We start from the raw sequence: 15,530 nt of genomic DNA, 5'->3' as shown, positions 1-15,530 counted from the left end.
AAGATGTGAGCCACCACTCTCTGGCCTCTATGGTTAACTAGTGGCTAGCTCTGTCCTCTGATCTCCAGGCAAGCTTTATTTGTCAGAACACCAACAAAATATCATACAACAAGAATGCCCTCAGAAGTGTAGGGTTGGACAGCAGCAGCAGCACACATAATGCCTATGAACCATGCGTTTAAAATGGCAATGATGGGAAGTTTCATGGTTTGTCTATTTTATACAGGTTTTTTTTTTTTAACTTAGAAGGATAGGGATTGAATCAGTGGTAGGGTACTTACTTCACATGAGCAAGGCTCTGGCTTCAATCCTCAGTGCTAGGAGGTGTGGGGAGGGAGGCTGGAAGAGGGTGGAAGTTGTGGTGGGGACCCTCACAGGAGGAAGTCATTAGCATTAGCATGTACTTAGCTGGCTCTAGACCCAAGGGCCCAGCAGCAAACCATTCTCAACTGTCCTGCCTTGAGGGTCTTGGACAGTTGGGAGACAGTAGATCCTCACCTGCTGTACTTCCTTATCTGGAAATACACCTGGCATCTTGTCACAGCCAGGCTGTGGGTCATTGTCCCTGGGCTTCTTTCCCTGCACTCCTGATGTCCAGTCTTGGATAGTGCACAAGTGGGAATAAATCCGAAGAGATGTTTTCTCTTCCTGGCTGTTCCGTCCCTGCCTCAAAAGGTTCATTCACAGTTTACAACCACCTTAAGTAACTCATTCTGAGAAGGACAGATTCATGAGGCCATTCATTGTTTACAGAGGAGGCTTTCATAAATTCACCCTGCTCCCCCAGAGGCCCACTTTAACCACGTGAAGGATAAATTCCTTGGTCTCCTTTGCATTCCTGCTTCCCTGATACTTATGCTATTTGGGGGTGATTATTTTATTCCAACTCTTATGTGAGTGTTTATCACTGTCAGGCAGTCTGGACATTAAAGGCATTTGTGCTTAAAGACATTTTCCCACAGATTCTGCCCCCCCAAAAAAATGTGTAAGAAGTAACAAAGCATCCTATAGTTTATGGAGAATTGCTCTCTCCAGAAAACAGTTGTTAATGTTTCACAAGGTGATATCTTTACCCTCCTTACCACCTCTGACCCAGTGAGGCACCACAGAGACACCACATTTTCAGGAGGAGAGTATCCATGGGAACACGAGCAATATCAGAAGCTCCCACTGTTTTCTCTGTGGCCCCTGCTCTGAGTGAGCACAGCCTACAAGTGGTTCCTGGAAGAAGCATCTGGCCTGAATGAATCTAGTGGTAGGAGCCTTGAGAGCAGCCTCTTGGCTCTGGCTACCACATCTTGCTCCAGAATGAACAGAAAGAGTCTCATTCATAGAATGTGATTTATTTTTTAATTTCAGAGGATCCAGAGATCGCCTTCCTACTATCCCTTCAAAACACAGGCTTACCTGTGTCCTCCATCACCTCCATCACTGCCATCCTCCTCCAAGTCCACCAAGTGGGACCTCACAAACTTCCTCTGAAGCAGTGACTGCTTCTTTCCTCCCCTCTGTTGAGTCTTTCTCCCCTTCACCGTGGACCCCATCTTTGCCCCTCCTCATGCTCTGTAGTCACACACCTCTCCCTACTGTTTGCTTACCTCCTGCTTGATCTCTCCTGCTCAGGCGATGGGCAGTAGAGAGCGGTGAGGAGCATGGATGGTACAGCATCTCTCATTGCTGTGAGTCTGGTTCCCATCCTCTCCTTCATCTCGAAAGCTCTTCAGTACAGAAGCCAGGGGCCCCTTATCTCAGAGATGGAAGGACACATTCTATTCCATGATGGGCAGGAAAGCATAGTTTAGAGGTAAGGCTATAGGGGCCACCACCTACCTGGGTCACAGTGACATTGATAGAATGAGTGAAACATTCATACCCACAGACCATCTGCTGTTGTCATTAGCAATGCTCAGGTACCTAAATAGTTAATCCATGTGCACAAAGCTAAATCATCCACCAAAGGCACTGTAGTCCAAATATGAACTTTAGCTCAAGTGCCGGACTGAAACTCATCTCTTCTGCATATCAAACTCTTGCCCCACTAGTCAGTCCCTTTACCGTGCATCAAACCCTAAACATGGACTACGGTAACCTTACCTAGTGTGAACGCTGATCTTCACCACACCCTCGACTACCCAAGGTAAGAGAAACTGTGTCAGCATTGTTAATGATGCTTCTCTTCCAGGACACTCTGGAAATGTGTTCCCGGGAGACGGAGTTCAAGAGCATCCTCTTTGCTCTCTGTTACTTTCACGCGGTGGTTGCGGAAAGACGGAAGTTCGGGCCGCAGGGATGGAATCGGTCCTACCCTTTTAACACAGGGGACCTTACCATCTCTGTCAATGTACTCTACAATTTCCTGGAGGCTAACACAAAGGTATAGCAAAAGGGTACGAGTGAAGGTCATTATGATGTGGCCTTTCTACACACAAGGGTTGTGTGACATGAGCAAGGTCCAAGACCCCACACAAGTGAGATGAGGAAGTTCCAAGCCCAGGACTAACCTAAGGCTGAGAAGTACTACTGCGAGGTCAGAGCACAGGAAACAAAGGAACCAAACTGGCAGCCCCATGGAATCCATCCAAACGCCCATCAGACCACCTGTATGTACTCGCAGCATAGCGGGGACTTGTGGATTGGCAGGAAGAGACCCCATTATAAGTTCCCAACCCAACTTGATTAGGTAATGGGGCCGAGCTTTCATCGACACACACGGCTCTTCCTGTGGATATGGTTTGGCCCCAGGGGGAGAAAAAGCAAATTCATACTGTAGCCAGCCTCCTCTTTGTCGAGTCCATGTCAGAGAAACTTCTGCTCACAAAGGCTTCTGTCTAAAGGACTGCTCATACCACCAAGGCTCCTCTTGTCTGAAGCATGAGCAAGTAGACCATAGGCTCAAACACCCTGGGAAGTTCTACCTAAACCCTACCCTAGGTCCTAGGAAGCCCAGCCCCACAGCTTCGCCCCTTGGTTGGTTGGCTTGTCTCAAATGCCTTCCCTCCCTCCCTCTTCCTCCAGGGATCTTCTAAGCTGTGTTTTATTTACTCTGAACTTTCAGAGGGGACGACTGATGCTGTTATTAATGTCAGAAAGTCTTAAAAGGGTCATAGTCCTCAGTGCCTCCAATTTGACACTCATTGCCTATGTAAAGGGCTCCTAGGAAAAGCCTGCTGTAATTCTTCAAGCCTTTAGTGATATCCCCAAGCATGCCTAATACTGCTAGGCTCTGGGGGCACAAAGTTTAAAAAGACATCACTTTTAATCTCAGCAGGTATCCAGCTCCAAAGCTCTGCTCTCTCCCCTCTGACTCAGGTGCCCTATGATGACTTGCGGTACCTGTTTGGTGAGATCATGTATGGAGGCCATATCACAGACGACTGGGACCGGAGACTCTGCAGGACCTATCTGGAGGAATTCATTAGGCCAGAAATGCTAGAAGGAGACCTGTCCCTGGCCCCAGGGTTCCCAGTCCCAGGCAACATGGACTACAGTGGTTATCATCAGGTGAGGCGCTGCTGTGCTTACAGTGATGTGATGGTCTAATGGTGTGTGTTGGGGGTGGGGGGAGGTCTGTGCCCTGCACAGCTCAGCATGCACATGCTCACACTGGAACAAGACTGGGGGCCAGGAAAGGATGGCCAGGAGAGCTGAGCATATTTCAGCCTTGCTCTCTGCCCTCAGCTGGCTTTGCTCAACTCAAGCAGCTCAGGATTTCCAGCCTCAAATTAAAGATGAAATTGAGCCTGGAGATCTTTGTATCCTTAATGTTTGATTCCATAATTCTGTTTGTCAATCTTTCCCACAAATAACACCCAGGGCAGTTGTTTACTTGTTTTTATTCAAGATGTTGACAAAGACAATTTGAATAGGGAAAATTCTCAGGTAAGAACTTCGAGAACCTTGCATAAACTTTACCAGTATCTTGATAGAAAATGTTCTTGTGTCCAGATTACTTACTCCACCCATTTCCTGTTGGTTGCTATGGATACAGGCATGTATACCCACATAAAAGAAAAACATTTTCACTGAGACTTTTTTACTAGCATTTCAGTTTTTCATGTGCTATTATTGTGTTTATTTTTAAAGCATTCAGCTCTTTTTAACCTGCCATGAGAAATCTACTGAAAGATCATTTGTGGGGAGGGCAAAAAGATTTTTAGATCTTTAAACATTCTTGAAAGAACTAAAATTTACTGGAGTTTATACCAAATTTAAGGGAAAGAGTAGTCATGGAAACTTAAAAAAAGTTTAATTCATAAAATTTAAGAATCACAGTCATAGAAGTCATTTGATGCAGAAGATTTATACCTGTAAGAAGAAATTCAAACGAGGGGACTTATGAGAAATAAGAAAGTTCTAACCTCTTTGAGAGCCTTTGCCCAAAATGATAGTGCAAGAGCATCCCCTGGTGTCTGTGGACAATCCACCTGCCAGAGTAGCATCCTTGCAGAGGCTTGGTCCTTGCATCCCACAGTACTAGGACTTGCACATTCCCAAAGGTCTGAGGTACAATCCCTTCCTTGCACTTCCATGGAATCTGCCAGATCAGAGATGGTTCTAGTGTACCTGCCAAGGGCCCAGGAATGGGCTAGAGAAAATGCAAGGATAAAACCACAAAATTGTCTTTAAAGAATGAGCAATATTTAAACTAGTCGGTAACAACACCAAGAGATCGCAAAAGGCATTTGAGGAGCCTAACTTGGGATATAGCTTTTCACCTTTAAAAAAAGAACTGAGAAGGGGGTGCACAAAACAGCCAGTGAAGAAAGTGACTTCTATAAACTGGGCAAGATTCTTGGGCAGTCTAATGTGGCTACCAGAATTAACCAGAGGTGTGTCTAGGTGACACAGTGTTTTAAAATGTTTCAACTCCAATTCCTTTTCTTGGGAATGTGAGCCCTTCAGTTTGCAGCCAAGCTGACTGCTCCCTCCACCCAAATCTCATGTTTATTTTGTATGGGAGTTGTGGGGATCTGGTCTGGTGTGGGAAGAGGATGATGTTAAGAGCAGACAAGGGGAACCGGTGCCCCGTGGGTGAAATCTGCTGTGATCCCCACCAGGGTGTTGGTGCTATGTCCCACAAAGGACCATGCAGATAGGAGACAAGCTAGTTATGCTTTGGCTGATCTCGCCCTTGGTTTCAGTATATCGATGCTGAGCTGCCCCCTGAGTCTCCCTACCTGTACGGCCTCCACCCAAATGCCGAGATCGGCTTCCTTACCCAGACATCAGAAAAGCTCTTCCGAACCGTGCTGGAGATGCAGCCTCGGGATCACCAAGCTGGAGATGGAGCCGGCATTACACGGGAAGAAAAGGTGCGTGGTGGGTATTGCCTGAGACAGTTCTGGGATCCCAAGGCTGGCAAGTGGGAGCCTTCTGCTAACAATGTTGGCAGGAAGTCTCTAACATTGGGATTGGCAGCTGGTTTTGCCAACCCAAAGTCAGATTTCATTTGGCTTATCTGCTGAAATGAGGGAAGGTCAGGGCTGAGCAGGAAGGGCTTGGGGGCATTGATACCAACTTCTGGATTTTTGGGGGGCAAAGTAAATAATGACGCTGCAGTTAGCTGCAAAACACCTCTCCACTCAGCTGCCAACATCTGGACCCCATCTGGACAGCCACACTTCTCTCAGTGAGAATGACCTCCAGGGCCAGTGTTAATGATCAAAATGCTTCAAGCACAAGGCAGGGAAGTTTCATGAAGCTAGGGAGAAATGATAGAGTAGAAAACAAACTAGGGTGGCTGGTATGTGGGTCTGAGGATAACCAAAGGCAATGTGGGGGAGGGGAGACTTAACATGATTATAGGGGGAAGAGAGGTCAGAAGAATGGACCACCAGAGTGAAACTTCTTGATATTTTTTTTTTCTGAGACCAGTGAATTCTACTTAGAAGAGATGTGTGTCTACCAACCCATATCCACCCCATGGCACTGCCAGCTCCCTCTAGCTCAGTGGGGTTCTCAACCTTCCTAATGCTGCAACCCTTTAATACAGCTCCTCATGTTGTTAATGAACCCCTAACCATAAAATTATTTCATTGCTACTTCATTGCTGTAATTTTGCTACTGTCATGAACTGTAACATAAAAATTTAATGTGGGGCACCTGTGGGGGTCAAGACCCACAGGTTGAGTACCAATGCTCTAATTGGCACTGCCATGTGGCTCATAAGAAAGCATAAGGAAACAGCCTTGGAAGGTTAGGGTAGAGAAGCTGGGCACTTCTCAAACATTCATGCTGCCGGGACTGATTCTGAGAAAGCAAGCTGACAGTGAGGGAGTCAGACTTTTGTGAAAAGTTGGGAGTGATTTCCTTCAAACAGGAGTTATAAAGTTCTAATATGCCTAAGAATGAGCTACAGGGTAAAATTCTGAGGATATGTGTAAAGCTCAGTGGCAGAATACTTGCCTGGCATGTGCAAGGCCCCTCAGTCTTCAGAACCCGGAAAAAAGAAAAGGGAATTCTGAATCTTAGCTAGGAGGTAATTGGTTACTGACACATCTCTGTGACCAGAATACCCGACAGAAACAATTTAGGAAGAGGGCTTCGGAGGGATTTCCACTCCCATGGCATGGAAGGCAGTGTAGACCAGCTCCATGCATGGTGGTGGGAGCATGGGGTAGACACGTTCTTCACACCGGAATAGACCACGAGGCAAAGAGAGCACGGTCAGAAGCAGGAGTGAAGAACAGACCCCAGTGGCCTTCTTCTGCCAGCTCGGCCCTACCTACCTACCAAGATCAGCAACCTTCAAAATGAATCCATGGGGACATTTCAGATTCAAACCCTGACGTGAGGTTAGGCCCAGGAGTTGGTACACTAATTATTTTGATGTAGATGAACATATTAATTGGCCTTTTTCACCACTGCATGTGGCAGATAAAATCAGAGGATAAGGGGAAACAGCGAAGTCACCCAGAAAGAAAAATGCCCCTCTCTCTTTCTGACGACAGCCAGGATGTGCAAGTAATGGGCAGGAGCCTTCAAGCAAGGTTCAGCTAGCTCCCATCCTGCAGAGCATACATGCAGGTTACTGGGCACATGTCCCATCATGCCTTGTGCCACTACTCAGCCGTGGAATTGTTTTGCACATGGTTCCTGTGTTCTTATAGCTCTGCAGGTCAGGAGGAGGAGAATCCAAGCCAGAGCTTGCCTTTCCACCCACACTCTTGCACTTTGAACCAAATCTACCGTCATGTTCACACCTCCTCCATGATGGGAAGCTGGGGTTAGTGTGGCTAGCTGCTATGAGCCTAGAAGAAAGAGAAAGGCAAGGGTTGGGGACGTTGGGGAGGAGACCGACAGTGTCTACCATACTGTAACCCACATGGGTTTCTTTGAGGACGTGGTGGGCTCACTGGACAACCTGGCCTAGACCTGCTGCTTGGTCTTGACTATTCTGGGCTTGCAGATCTGCTAATAGCCAGGAGGAGAGCACCCTGTACCTCCTCTGCTAAGACAACTCTAACAAAACTCCACAGTTGGGGTAACATAAACAACAGAAAGTCATGTCCTCATGTACCTAAAAACTAGAGTCCCCGTTAAGGTCCAGGAGGGTATGATTTGTTCCTGAGGCATCACCTCTTTGCTCACAGTGGCCACTTCCTCCATTGTGTCCTCACATGTGACCTTGTTTTCTTTCTTGTAGGTGCCCAAACCTCCTCTTCCTCACTAATAAGATTGGATTAGGGCCAACCTGAATAGCCTCCTTATCATATAATTTCCTCTATAAAGGTCTATGTTCAAATGCAGTCATATTCTGAGATCCTGAGGACTGGGGTTTGACATCAGAACCGGAGGGGACTCTGATTAGCCAGAGCACTGGTCTCCTCCAGAGAGTGCCCGGGGTTGCAAGGCCTTCTCCCTTCTGTGGTGATAAAGCAGTTTGGTGCTAAAGGATAGCATTTCTTAGTGCTGAATAAAAACAGCTAGCCATTTGGAGAAAAGTAAACCATTTTCCCTATACTTTGATGAAAGTATAGCTTAAATTTCACACATATTTAAATGCAAAACAAGAAAACCACAAATGCACTGTCAGACCAGTTGTATGGATGTTTTTATGACCGTACAAGAAGGTATTCTGCAACATTTTAGAGACCTCAAAATCTAGGAACACAAAGATTGATATTTTTGATGAATTAAGTTTCTTTAAGGCCTAGAGAGATGGCTTAGAAGTTAAGTGCACTTGCTGCTTGGGTTCAGGTCCCAGCTCCCACATCAGGCAGACCACAACAACCTGTAATTCCAGTTCCAGGGGATCAAAGATAAATATCCAACAAGAAAAGTGATGCTATCTCAGTGACAACTAAGGGAAGCAAAAATGTAATTTTTCATAATGCTAAAGGGTTTCAAATGTGATAATCCACAGTGTGAGACCTAAAAGTAGGCCTGTTCATCTCTGTTAGTCAAGGTTGAATTGACAGAACAATTTGACAATAGCTACCCAAGTTCAAAATGTTCATATTTCCCACTCACGATTCTTTTTCTTAGAAATTGGCCACTAAACATACTCAAAAGTACACAGATTATTTTATGATGTATTTTATTTATTTATTGCAGAATTTTTTATGGTGTAGAAATGATGAACAGAACAATTACTTACCAAGAGAAGACAATAAATTATGTATGTCAAAATAGCAAAATACACATTTTGAATTAAGAAACCATTCCATATTTAGTGACAGAGGAGTGCACTCAAGATTTATAGGGAAGCCAGCCACAATAGCACACACCTTTAATCCCAGCACTGGGGAGGCAGAGGCAGGCAGATCTCAGTGAGTTCAAGACCAACCTGGTCTACATAGCAAGTTCCAGGCTAGCCAGGGCTACAAAGTAAGACCTTGTCACATTAAGTAAATAAATAATAAAAGATATATAGGGCAGCTCTGTAGCTCAGTGGTAGAGTGTTTGCCTAGTATGCATAAGATCCTGGGTTCAATCCTCAGTACTAAGAGGGAGAAAAGATTATAAGATGAAGAAAGAAAGATATATGTATAAATACGTGTGTGTGTGTGTGTGTGGAGAGAGAGAGAGAGAGAGAGAGAGAGAGAGAGAGAGAGAGAGAGAGAGAGAGAGAGAGAGGAGGGAGAGAGACTGATAGGTATGGTGGTGGATAGATGGGTGATGAATGCATAATCATAATTGTTAAGTGAATGTGGCTAGCTGGCTGGTGACCGAAAAGACAAAGTGTTCTGTACATTGAAGGAAATCTGCACACCCAATCAAATATTGACAGCTTACCAGTACTTTCCCTCTTATAAGAAGAAAAGATATACCATTTCTAGTAAGTATGTATTACTTTCCTAAAGAGAAGGAAAAGCAAAGGTGTTGACTTATGGAAATGAAATAGCTAATCCCTTGGAACCCGCCCCTCCCCTCTGAAGGATCCCTGGGGCTCCAGAGCACAAGAGAGTCTTCCTTTCTCTGTGTCCTGCTCCTCCCCATCCACAACTCTTTCTCCAGCCTCCAACCCCCTTCTGATAAGCAGGAAAGAACTCTGCGTTCCCGTCCTCGTGTATTTTGGAGCAATGCCTCTAGACCATCTTTTCATCTCTTTGTGAGTCACAGCCAAATGGCCGCTCACTGATACAGAACTGTTTCTTCAATTCCACTCCAGAGACAGAAATATAATATAAATTTAGCCATTTGTCTTCGGCTCTGGCAGCAGCTTTCAGGTACCATTAAAATTCCATTCTACTTTTTGCTATGACAGCAACCAGAGACCCATTTGGCGTGGGGTGATAGGCTATTGGCTTTTTTCTTTTCTTTTTTTTTTCTACCATCAGCTCTTTTCCTGGGGAATGGATTGTGTGTTAGCAATTCAAGGTAAGGTGAATATTAATCATCCTTTACATTTATATAGTCCTTTAAAGCTTTCAGATGCCGCGCCATCCATCAGTTGGTTTGATTTGATCTTCAAGTCAACCCTGGGAGTTGGGGGAGGGGAGACAGCAAAGACAGACTCTAGTGGATATGTTTGTGGATGAAAACCGGAGGCCTAACTGACTTGCTTGCATCCCATGAGAACTGAATAAGGAGATGCTCGGGCCCAGTGACTGTGTCTGGAAAGGTGGGGAAGAAATCATTTCTCAAAGGAGATAGAGGCCTGCTATTGGAGGAAAGGATGGAGATGTTGAAGTTAACGAAGCCCAGGCAGGTGCAGGCCTCTGGAGCTCAGCTCTTAGGCGCTTGCTCACCTGCTCCCACTTTCCTGCTCCTTCCAATATGCTCTGTTGCCCAGCTGGCCACTGTGTGTGCACAGCTTCATCTGTCTTTCTCTGCTAACAAACCTCCTGGGCTTACTCATTTACTCCAAAATGGCCGAGTCAGCCTCCACGTGCCTGCCCTCAAATAACCCACCATCTCGGTAGCTCAGTTCCAATTTTCTAGGAGAGAAATCTGGGCTATTCCGGCTCCCCTGGTCTAATTAGCTGCTAGTTTGTGTGGGAAAAGAGACTGAGGGAAGGAGGAGTTTAAGTGATAGATGGCCACGCCTCTTTCAGAATTCACAACTAGAAAACCACAGCATTACCTCCTGGAAATACAGAATAGAGGGAAGTGTGGGGGTGGGATCCCTTAATATCCAGGCCCCTCCCTATGGATGCTAAAGGCCCAAATGCCTTATGTTGATGGCTTAGTATCTGCATATCAGTTATGCACATTCTCTGCTATACACTTATACAGGGCTGGGTCTCATACATGCTAGGCAAGTGCTTTACTGAGGTTCAGTAAAGCATCCATTTCATATACCTTAAATCACCCTTAGATTAGCTGTAATGTCTAAGGTTGTGCAGTTATAATAATGGCAAGGTGTGTGTTTGGTTTCTTGATCTCATGGTAGCGGGCTCGCTGAGATCGCTGTGTGAGTGCTGGGATTAGGCGTGCGCAAGGGATGTCTAGGTTGTACGATATTGGCAAGGTATGTTTGGTTTTTGACCATGGTTCGCTGGACCTGCGGATGTGGGAACCGCTGACTTGGAAGGCTGCTGATATGTGCACACACACCCACACATGTATTTGTCACCACCATTGCCCATCACTTCAGCTCCATGTGGCCTACAAGGGGCATCTTAGGTCAAAATCTTACGGCTTTCCAGTTTAGTGCCTGTAGCTAACTGGGTTGGCCTGTGAGTTTTTCAACTTCAATTCTTAGAAAGGTGTTTATCTTTTTAAGCTGGTGACGCAAGTTACAGGGAACTGGCCAGCCTCTGGAGAGGAGTGTCCTGAGGTCACTCCTCAAACCTGCCCTAGCTGATCTAAGCAAGCAAACCGGAGTGTGATGAGTGGACAGGCAGCAGGTGATAGGTGACTGTCATCTAGTGTCCATTACAGGAGGATAGAATCCCTCCTTGTAAAGAATTTTTTCTTAATTCTTTGAGAATTTCACACAATGTATCTTGATCATACTCACCCCCTGAATCCTTCCCCTAACTCCACATTCAGAACTCTCAACTCCACACACCCTCAACTCCATGTCTTCTTCGTAATAATCAACTCAGGGTGGGAGCCGACTCACTTGATCTTTTGCAAGCAACCACAGCTGCTATTGAGTTTAAAAGTATGACAGTCCTGCCGGGCGGTGGTGGCGCACGCCTTTCATCCCAGCACTTGGGAGGCAGAGCCAGGCAGATCTCTGGGTTTGAGGCCAGCCTGATCTACAGAGCAAGATCTAGGATAGGCACCAAAACTACACAGAGAAATCCTGTCTTGGGAAAAAAAAAAATGACAATCCTATCATGTCCTGACCCTGCTTTGCTCAGGTCCTCCCCAGCTTCTGGCTATTTCAATCTTCCTGCCCCCTTTCCTGCAATGGTCCTGATTCCTGGGTTGATACAGATGTCCCCTGTGTGACTAAGCACTCTGGGGTCTCGTATTCTCAGCACTTGGACTGGTTTTGAGATTCTGTGCTAACCCTCATCTACTGCACAGGGCAGCTTCTCTGATGAGGTTGAAGAGCTGCACTAATCTATGGGTAGAGAACCAGGAATTTACAAGGCAGTTTGATACTATGCCCATTTAGCAGATTAATAAAAGTAGGACCCTAATACCCCTGGAGCTTCTGAGGTCCCCAACCATGAGATTATTGGCCAGGTTTACCATACCAGGCATGTATTTCCATGGAGTCCCTCCTTAACCTCATATTTTCTGCCATGGAGCAGGTCAAGGCCCTTCTGGAAGAAATACTGGATCGGGTGACAGATGAGTTTAACATCCCAGAGCTGATGGCCAAGGTGGAGGAGCGCACACCCTACATTGTGGTTGCCTTCCAGGAATGTGAACGCATGAACATCCTTACCAGAGAGATCCAGCGCTCACTAAGAGAGCTGCACCTCGGCTTACAGGTGAGCAAGGTCATGAGCAAGAGAAACATTGCCAAAGGACATGGCTGGAAACCACAGGAACAGAGCTGTAGACACCAGGGTGCCTGGGAGCTAAAGGGCAACTGTCCCCAAGCCACCTAAATGCCTGAAAGAATCAGCATGGTGCTTGGTCTGTGGTCAGTGGGGTCTTCTATGCCCGTGGGTAATGACTTACAACTGGCACCTTTAGTAAGAATCTTTAGTTAGAATCTCTGGCTGGCAGAATAGCTCAGTGATTGAGCTTGCCCAGCATCAGCATAGACAAGGCCCTGGATTTGATCCCCAGTATCTTGGAAGTGTGTATGTGTGTGTGTGTGTGTGTGTGTGTGTGTGTGTGTGTGTGTGTGTGTGTGTGTCTATTATGCAGAAACTGGTTTTGTAGCTTACAGCAAAAGCTCACTTAGGCCCCCAAATTCCAAGTCTGGATTCTACTGGTGCTACATGTCTAGTTTTTGGAGTTACAAAGTCACAGTCGTGCGTGTGAAAACAATTGAATTTGCTACATTTAGACGCCTACAGAAAGTACCAAGAAGTACAAAATCTAGGGTTGTTTTAATTTTTTTTCTTTTAATCTCCACCACCCCCACCCCCACACATCCATGCATAATATGGACAGAGGAAAACAATATGAAAGATGAGATGGGAATGCCTGGGCTATTGAGGACAGGCGGTGTTTGATAGCTTTCAAGTTCCATGTCAGCATATAATCAGATAAATGCAAAATTCCGAAGCAGTTTCAAATGTAAACCAGGCCCTTGCCTGTCATATTTTGCATCTCCCACCCTGGGGAAGCAGGTATAGAGCAGCAATTATCTTGAGTAGGTTTGCTGCAGTCATAACTTATTGAAGCCAGGCAATTTGGTGCAGGCTATTTACCCATTCGACTTCCAATTTGTTCGCTCATTTTTCTTCTAAGAACCTTCACTGTGGCTCTGTGTAGTCAATCATGAAGAATGCCTGGGCAGAGATGGGGAAGCAGTGTGGAGTATCTCTCCTTTCAGACTGAGCCCCACAATGTTGATTGATGGGCTCTGTGGGGAAGGATACGAAGAGGCCAAAGAGGAGCATTCCCTGCCTGGACAGCCCTGTGGAAGGCGGGGTTCATAAACAGAGGCTAGAGGAGGACGCAGAGCAAGGCCTATGAGATAAGGGAGGCCCCAGAGCAGAAGCACAGAGAGTCCTTCGAGGAAAGGTGGATAGGGGCAGTTGAGGACAAAAGGACAGGGCCTCTAGAGATCAAGCAGAGGACCCAGAGCCTGCTCTAAGAGTCCACCTAGACAACAACAGTGTAAGTAAGGTGAACTTCTAGAAGGCGACAGAACAATGACCTAGAGGCTGTGAAGAACCTGTATGACCTGGAGGGTATTTTCTAATCAGAATCCTCTCAGCAAACAGTTTCGTGAGGACGGTCCCCAGAGTAGCCCCATAACACACTCTCCCATCTCTGTCTCCGTCCACCAGTCCTGCTGTCCTCCCTGATGATAGTGCCAGGAGACCCTGGGGGCAAGTGCAGCAGCTTCTGAAGTGCAGCAGGAAAGAGGAAAGGCAGAGGATGCCCTCCATGGCAAAAGGAGGCCAAGTTCAGAGCCGGGAAAGCAGCCGAGGAAGGGAACCCCGGGAGGGTGGCTACAACAGGGGGGCCTCCCAGATGGGCTGGCCATAGAGTACACCAGCACCTGCTGGATGGGAGAGTGAGGAAGTCTGCTTCCAAGCTTGTATGGGGGGTGGGGTGGTGGTGGTGGTGGTGGTGTCAGGTGACCTGCTGACCCAGCGGGACAGGAAGAGGAAATGCTGCTGCTGACCTTTCCCCTTTGTCCTTGACTTCAGTAGTCCCTGGTTCAGTGTAGAAAAAAGTGGGTGTCTCCAAACGACGCCCCAAACTGGGCACCACAGTTACAGAATGCCTGACCCTTTGAGTCATTAACCAAACACTCTTAGCCTTTATGATGAAAATGAACTGACTGACTATAAGATCAGATTCCCGGAAAGTCCTAGCTGAACTGCCAGACACAGCCCGAAGCCTGGAGCAGCTCAAAGCACACAGAATATGGGTAGGGAGAAGTCTGGGGGAAAGCCAGCCAGCCACAGACACGCTCCACAGAGAGAATTTCTCTTGGGAATTCACCAGTCAGACATCTGGCTCTCGGCCTCCCGAGGTGTTCTCACTCCCATTAGCCAGATGCACAAAAGCCTGAGCTATGGAATTCTTAAATGATGGTTATTTTTTCACCATTTCTAATATTCAAAGGAGCGTATACTGAGAGACTGTTTAGAAAGTTCTCTCCCTACAGAGGTAAACAAGCTTTTAGACTTGTCCAGTACAGCAGACACTAATGTAAACGGCACATCAGATTTCAAAGAAAAAAGACCAAAAACTGTAAAATATGTCATTAATAATTTATATTGATTGTATATTCTAATATGTGGGATTTTAGGTATATTGCATGAAAAGAAACGTTAGGAAAATTAAACTCACCTGTTTCATGTTTTGAAATGCAGCTGCCAGAAAATCTCGGAACTCCCATGGGTCCCATTTCACTTGGCTGGCCCTGCATCTGGGCATGTCTGGAACTTCTCATTATTCAAATGATTGATGGCCTTGGATTTTTTTCACTGTGCTTTAGTTTTTCTAAATTTATGCACTTGTTCAAATGCAAAGGCTGGCTTCAGGTCTCGGCTCCCACAGACTGTTGACTTCCAGCTCAAGCTGGGACGGGCGTCATGCTCTGAGCCTTTGATCATCATCCATCCATTCAGCAGCTACCCAGCCCTGATACCTTTGGCTATTTTGTTCTCTACCAGAGACTAAAATGAGCAAGCCACTGCCAACCTCGGTCTATAAGCCACAGTGAAAAATGTGAGCCCCTTATTCTACCTCGTGGTGACTTACGTAAATGAAAGCTAGTGGCCAGGGGTAATAATGTGTATACATGGCAGCAATCCCTGCACTCCCGAGGTGAGATTACAAATTCAAGGTCAGCTTTAACTATGTAGTGAAACTTTATTTCCCAACACTAAGGGTTGGAGAGGTAGCTAACGCTTACCTAGAATATGTGAAGGCACCAGATTCAAGCCCCAGCCAGGATGGGGTGGGGGAAAGCTAATAAGAAAAAACATTTTCCTGAGAAGAATAGATAGGATCTGACCCTGACCCTCAGCATAGGGTGTGACATG

At 46.3% G+C, this 15,530-nt stretch overlaps 1 protein-coding gene across 1 annotated transcript in view; it reads left to right on the top strand.

Annotated features, from left to right (window-relative positions):
- The window catches only part of Dnah9 (dynein axonemal heavy chain 9), a 341,793-nt gene that overhangs the window by 320,128 nt on the left and 6,135 nt on the right, over positions 1 to 15,530 (top strand). The window contains 4 exon segments of the mRNA XM_028869363.2: positions 2,183 to 2,374; positions 3,310 to 3,501; positions 5,142 to 5,312; positions 12,156 to 12,338. Coding sequence (XP_028725196.1) covers positions 2,183 to 2,374; positions 3,310 to 3,501; positions 5,142 to 5,312; positions 12,156 to 12,338 — 738 coding nt within the window.

The sequence above is a fragment of the Peromyscus leucopus genome, chromosome 8b, assembly GCF_004664715.2.
Source record: "Peromyscus leucopus breed LL Stock chromosome 8b, UCI_PerLeu_2.1, whole genome shotgun sequence".
NCBI classification, from domain to species: Eukaryota; Metazoa; Chordata; class Mammalia; order Rodentia; family Cricetidae; genus Peromyscus; species Peromyscus leucopus.
Note: the sequence above shows the minus strand (reverse complement) of the source record. Positions and strands in the feature narration are given on the sequence as shown.